At 36.4% G+C, this 7,044-nt stretch overlaps 1 protein-coding gene across 2 annotated transcripts; it reads right to left on the bottom strand.

The window, feature by feature from the left end:
- Positions 1-1,084: 1,084 nt before the first annotated feature.
- Positions 1,085-4,259, bottom strand: LOC149246029 (peroxidase 12-like). 2 transcript variants are annotated; one of them, XM_089455633.1, is made up of 5 exons: positions 4,133-4,259; positions 3,638-3,920; positions 2,236-2,421; positions 1,927-2,095; positions 1,085-1,806 (listed from the first exon to the last, which is right to left on the bottom strand). In XM_089455633.1, exons 1-5 carry the CDS (start codon positions 4,183-4,185, stop codon positions 1,340-1,342), a joined length of 1,158 nt encoding a protein of 385 aa, XP_089311759.1. In that variant the 5' UTR covers positions 4,186-4,259; the 3' UTR covers positions 1,085-1,339. The 2 variants fall into 2 exon arrangements, with proteins under 2 accessions (XP_089311759.1, XP_089311758.1); XM_089455632.1 differs by having other exon boundaries at positions 3,638-3,923; positions 4,133-4,244.
- Between the last annotated feature and the right edge of the window lie 2,785 nt (positions 4,260-7,044).

Genomic DNA, 7,044 nt, shown 5'->3' with positions numbered 1-7,044 from the left:
GCTTATGTAAATTTTCATTCTTTTATCAATAAATTGTATGAAGTGGCCGAGTTGGGTCAAGCCGTGCATTGTTTCCCTCTTTGAGGGTTTTAACAGGGTCAATACTGGTGTATGTATTGATCTGTGATCTGTTTGTGAGCGGTGTCCTTTGGTGTTTTGTCTGAGGAACTTACCTTGTAAATTCCTACATGGTATCAGAGCCAAGTTGAGTGGCCGTGTTGGCTCAAGCCGTGCACTGTTTTCCTCTTTGAGGATTTTAATCACGTCAACAACATTGATGTATTGATCTGTTTGTGAGGAGTGTCCTTTGGTGTTCTATGTGAAAAACTTACCCTGTAAATAAGTATGGCCAAACATTCACTCCCCTTACCAACACTCCACAACAACAGCGAATTCAAAAAACCATTTATTATGTAAAATTGCTCATATTGTGTCTTAATAATTGGCCCTGTCATGTATGAATGTCTAAGTTGAAGTAAATATGAATGTAAGTTGAAGTAAATATGAATGTAAAATTCATTTTTATATGGTTGAGCAAGTAAAGAGCCATTTGAGTGTATAAGTTTGAGTGAGAAGTAGTGAAGAATAATATAATCCAAAATTTTGTTTCTTGAGATATGACCTTTTTTAAGTGTTTTTTACTCGGAGCAGCAGCGTCCAATTTATTATCGCTAATTTATTTCGCATATGCTACCTCATATAATCCAAAATTTGATTTGTTGAGATATGGCCTTATGAGTAACTTTTTACTTTGTTTCGTTGTTAGTTTAATTTCTGTTTCAATTAAACCTCTGCGCGATGTGCTTCCCGCAACTAGAGATTTGACTTGCCGCAACAAATTTCTAAGCCACACTGCTCTCCTCTGCCCTTTAAAAATTTTCTAACACCGTGTAACCCATTTCTATGTTACATTTAGATAGATATAAGTCTAATGTAGGTTTCCAAAGATAACAGACCAACAATTTCAAAAACGGCTAAACAATTCGTAAACGAATGCAGAAATTGACTGTTCATGGATTTGACAAATCCAACTACATAATAGATATGCAAAATTTGCCAGCATTAGAGTTTAAATTCTGTCAAGTTTCTTATTGGAAATTGCCGGAATCGATTGGAAATCTGATCATCAACCAGAAACGTTATCTATTTTCAACGAGAATACACTGTATTCAGGCTTGATGTCTGCTCTTTCAGAAGGTCAAAAGGGAAAAAGTAATTTGTAGAACAAGCATCGCAAAGGGTTTACAAGATGCCGGTTATATATATTTATTTATTAGACTTTGCTGGGAATTAACGCTGCTTGCTTATATTTGAGATTCGCTGATTATTAAGCCTAATCTCACATAGAGTAAGATGTGGATTCTTGAGACGCCTCTGGATCCATAATCGAAAATGTTGAAGGATTCGCAGCCCAGCAGTTCTTACGGATCTCTCCCTCGCTTCCTGTGAGCACATCCAGCTGCCCCATTTTGAGCATGCTCAGCACAAACTGTTCAAAGAAGAGGGTCTGATTCACCGCAAAGTTGATGACAATGTTGCGGGTTCGAGTGTCGGTGTAAAGAGTCTGGTCAGAAGTGAAGAGGGTCTGTCGGTTGAGGAGATCGACGTAGTATTTGTTGTCGAACAAATTGGGAGTGCGAATATCCAATTTGGTGGTGTTAACGGTGGTACTGGTAGGGCAGGTGAGATAAAGATTCTTAGCGAAACTCTGGTCCATCGTGAGATCCCGCATTTGTGTACCAGTGGTGCTGTTATATAGTCTGTTGTCGAAGGAGGAGCAGTTGCTTCTGCCAATTGTATGTCCTCCTGATCACACATATAATATTAATAAAAAAGAATTGCACCCAGATCAATACTCAGAGTTTATCATGAGAATTTGAAAAAGAAAGAAGGGGGAAATTGTTGATGGGCCGGTAGTAGTAATACCTGAGAGGGCCACCAGATCTGTGAAATTCAAGCCTTTGGGACCCAAAACACTGATAAGCCCTGTTACATTGGAGGTTGGGGATGGCAAATTGGCAAGAACGGTCGATCGATTGGCGAAGGTAAGGCTGTCCCTGCGGCCGAGTGGTAACGGGTAGAACGGTCCTCCAGCCTGCAACAAAACACACACCCATATATATATATATATTAATGTAAGAAAAAACTTATATAAGCAAATGCATCCCAAACGTGAATGACGCACAAATTAAATAAGCGTTGCAGCAATGTGAGCGGAGAAATGAAATTAGTTACCATTACAACGGAGTCACGAGCCGCTAAGGTAAGAATGTCGGCACACGACACAATTCCGTTGCAGGCGGCTTCGACGTTCTGTTTGATGTCGTTGATAATCTTAAAAGCCTGCGCTCTGAGTGATAGGTTTGGGGGAGCCGTCTGCTCACCTGACGTTGCGTTCAACAACACCGAACCATCGCATCCCTGGAACCAATAAGTTGATTAATTCCTAACTGTTACAGTTTTATGGTTGCTAATTCGGGTTACAGTAAAACCTACCTTTATTAAGGATTTACATTGGTTTTTCTTGTTAAACCTATTTATATATTTAAAATTTTATTTTAGATAATTAAAATTTAAGATGGGGGTTAAAAGTTGTCTCCTCATTTTAGAAAAAATGAGCCTTAAAAATATTTAAACTTCTCCATTGATTTTAGTGAAGAAATAAGTATATGTTTGAATAGATTGTATGCTATTTATTTTTTAAGTCAAAAGTTATTGCTTCAAATATATACATTTTTATAGATTTTAGTGATTATATAAACTTCTCCATTGATTTTAGTGAAGAAATAAGTATATGTTTGAATAGATTGTATGCTATTTATTTTTTAAGTCAAAAGTTATTGCTTCAAATATATACATTTTTATAGATTTTAGTGATTATAAAATAAAATGGTTATTATAACATTAAAAAAAATTAAATTGAATTTATTATAAACTTAAAATAAATAAATATATATGTTCAATCATTAGGAAAATTTATCATAATTTAATGGTCAAATTAAAGTGGGATAACTATTAATGATTTTTTATTGACTTGTCACAGTTATTAAAAAAAAATCAAGCTACCCAACGGCTTTCAACCTTGGGATATACACCTGATTTTGGGCCATTAACCTATTTCATTAATCTATTAATCTGTTTTTTGCCCAATCTTAATTTTTATTATTTAAAATAAATTTTTGACTTCATATATAAATTCAACCATATGAAAAAACCCTACTAAAAATACTCTGATTTACCACTGACACTTATAATTCTAAAAAATCCAACGAAATTTTTGAACAAATAAAATCAGAAAATATAATATTTATACACTATCATCTCAATTTTTGTTCCTCTACATTTCCTAAATTTTTATAAACATTTCCTACCATCTTCTTTAAATTTCAAAAAAATCTAATAGATGTTATACGTGGTATATTTTTCATTTTTTTTTTGAGATTTCATCTCAAGCTCTTTTTTCCTTCCTAAAACGTAACATGTAACAAGATTTAACCTTATAAAATGTAATATGTAACAATATTTAACTTGATAAAAGTGGAAAATGCAACTGTTCGAAAATCAATATCCGAGAAGCATGCACAGGTAATTGCGAATAAATTTGACATCGGCCATGTATGCTATGGGATAGTTGTACCTCGACAAAACAGTCGTGGAAGTGAAGCCTCAACAATCCTGCAGCCTGTGTGATGTCTGCACTCAAATAGACTTCCATGCGCTGCCTCACTATGGACTCCACTGACGGGCAACTCGAGCTGTAGAACGTCCAAGAAAGACCCGCCACGGGACTCGGCAGAGCATTGACAGCGCCGCCATACATCACAAACACGCAGAGAATAACAGAAGCCAGAGCCGTGCTAAACTTGGCCATGTCGGCCACAGCTTTGGCTTTGCTTTGATGTGGAATAGATTCTTCGATCCTGCTGCGTTTTATGAACATTGCGAGTTATCAAATGCAAAAATTTCCAATCCAAAGAAAAACCAGAACATCTGTGATAAAAAAATAATCTGGCTCCTAAAATGCTTTGCAAATTATTGATATTAAACTTGCTAAAATAAATATCAAATCGCAGGCGCAAATTTCTTCGAACTGTAATAACAATACAGCATAAAAGCAGATTTGCAGGCTTACTCGATTGAAATGAAGGAAATCCACTGGCCTTTCAGATGGGTGAGAGCTCTCATTGCTGACCTACATTTATAGGCCTTCAAAGTTCAGACTGAGGGCGAACAGATGGAGGGGGGATAAGTTTTCAAACTTGTGATGTGTGCAACTAGGAATGTCTGAATCGCATTATTGCACTTGAATAGGACGTATCTGACAGCCATGTCATGTCACAGCTGATATTGTACTCTAATTTTACCATGTGAAGTTAAAAATATGTATAAATATATTCATGTGCTTGCGTCTTATCGTAATCGTGATGAGGTCACCGGTTGAGTAAATGTTACATAATCCCGTGAGAGCGAGCTGTAAAATGTTAAGAAAGATTTTCGAAATTTCTGGCCGCCATTGTATAATAGTTGTAAAATCCAACGGGATTTTTTAATTAAACTCCAAATCAGACAACAAGGAATTGTTTAATACAATAGCAAAACTTTTCAAAAAATTCGTGTATGTCCTCGTCCTGAGCATTCGCATCATCAATTTAATAAAATCAAAGTTATCAAGCGGCCACAAAATTTTACATGCTTTTCACAGTCAACGGTAGCCAGTTTGTTGCGTGTTGATATAAAACACACATGTTTAACAGGGAATGAGGTGGATACTAAGCTATAACGCTTAAACCAGTGAGTAGGCTTTAATGAAAATTTGCCTTATTCTTTCGAGCTGCTTCTTGACAATCTGGTTTGGAGCTTAAAAATATTCTTGAAACTGCGTATGTAAGTTCTTCAAATTACATAATCTTTAATTTTGATGTATTAAAGGCTTTTTGGAGTGATGAATTTATCTTTCTAGGTTGAGCAATGTGGCACAAACCTTAGTAATGACGGTGTCTATAGTGGTTTGAGTCTCAATGGCAACAAAGATTAATTTAATTGGAGTTTTTTAGTTTTTAAATAAGTTATATTTCACATAAATATTACGGTGTCTATAGTGGTTTGAGTCTCAATGGCAACAAAGATTAATTTAATTGGAGTTTTTTAGTTTTTAAATAAGTTATATTTCACATAAATATTATTGGTCAATATTATGGGTTCTCATTATAAACATTGAGCTCCAAAAACAATTGGTAACTTGACCAAGTCAAGTTCCGTGAACTACCTTAATAATGCTCCCTTAAATTTGACTTGGGGAGATTAACCCGGTCCCAATCACTTTGTGGAAGTCCATATGAAAATTTTACCACCTACCAAAGTACATGGGTAACTAGCGGTTGTATCCTCCAGTTATATAAGACATCTTTTCACATATAGGGTTCATCAACCATCTCACATTATCACATTCCCCCCTCAAGCTAGAATACCACTAGACTTGCCACCCTGATACCTATCCAAGTTGCCCATGCCACAACTTGATAACTCCATGTGCCACTACACCTGATCAAACACCTACAACAATAGTTAGCTTACAATACACTCACCACCCTTGTACCTATCCAAGTGGTTCATTCCACAACTTGTGCAAGGAAAATGTTGAGGATGGATATCTATTTGAAAGTTTAGAAACCTTGGCGAATCTTGGTAATTTATAAAAGAAAAATTGTAAAATGTTTGATGATATTTTTGTCAAAATATCTAAAATTCAAATTATATTATATTAGTCTATATAAGATCTTGGCGTTTTTTAAGGTAAAATATAAAACTTGGGCAAATTATTTTTAGAAAAAAATGGAAATTGGCGAATATTTTTTTTGAAAAAAGTATAGAAAATTGCGGCGAAAACAAAGCTCCTGACTTCGAAACCCATCTGACACGTAGAAAATATTAATGAGGCTTTGAAATTCACAAAATTGTAGACATTATTCATAGTTTCCTTTCTCCATCTGTGCTTTGCCTAACGCAACGTGGCGATTGCTCTCCAGGTGTTCGCATAAGCACATCTCTCCCAATCTCTCCATGCCAACCAGGAGACGCCACAATATTGCAGACATTAATAAGGCTTTGAAACGATCAAATCTCTACTAGTGATAACACACAACATTCTAGAAAATTTCATCTACATCAAGTTTATGGCTGTGAAAATATACATTCTAAGGGTCAAAAGGGATCAAATATCTTGAGATGCAAACCTCTTTTTAGAGTGAAAAGAGATTTCACCTCTCTCGACCCTTGATAGATTTGGAGTTAAGATGGATATAGGGGTTAAACAACAGTTGATGCAGAGTTGAACCTTTATATAATTGTACTTTTCCTAGTTTTTAAATAAAACATTGAAGTGAGAGGTTGTAAAACATCTTATGAACAAGTAATATTAAGGATTGGTAATATTTTATCTATTTATGGGGAGGCAAGAGCGGGAGGGGTAGTGTCACGCCCACGAGTTGAACATGAGCGACGAGTGACAGAGGGGTGGCAATCTTCAGTTAAAGGTGACAAGACTAGTTGTGATGACAAGCGGGTGCGTTCAATGAAACGCGCCCTAGAAAGCATGCGACGATGAGTTGCGATGATGAGTTGTGACGATGAATTGCGATGATGAGTTGCGACGAGCTACTTGGAGGGTCGAAAAACAAAAAAGTAAAATTGACTAAGTATGGAAAGGCACATGCGACGAGTTTATAGAGGTGTTGAAAATTCGACGAGTCGGTGGGCCGACGTGCAGAGCGACGAGCTGGGTGGACCGACACACCTCTTGATAATTTATTAGTCGATTTGTATGGTCGACCTAGGTGGCCCGATCCACCTTATCTCTTGGAGGAGGTGTGTAAATGGATGATGAGTTGGAAGAGTAAGGCATCAAGAAATCCAAGCAAGTTTAAATTTAAGCATTGAGCGAGCTAAGGAGAAGAGCAAATAAGAGGAGAGGCGATGTACAAGAGGCCCGAGGGCCATAGTACTAACTGAGGCACAGAGTTGCAGATTTAGGTGAAGTTCGGGTGC

The sequence above is a fragment of the Pinus tabuliformis genome, chromosome 7 (genome assembly GCF_031772625.1).
Source record: "Pinus tabuliformis cultivar Carrire ecotype Pingquan chromosome 7, CPIR1, whole genome shotgun sequence".
Taxonomy (NCBI): Eukaryota; Viridiplantae; Streptophyta; class Pinopsida; order Pinales; family Pinaceae; genus Pinus; species Pinus tabuliformis.
This window is presented reverse-complemented; position numbering and strand designations above follow the sequence as displayed.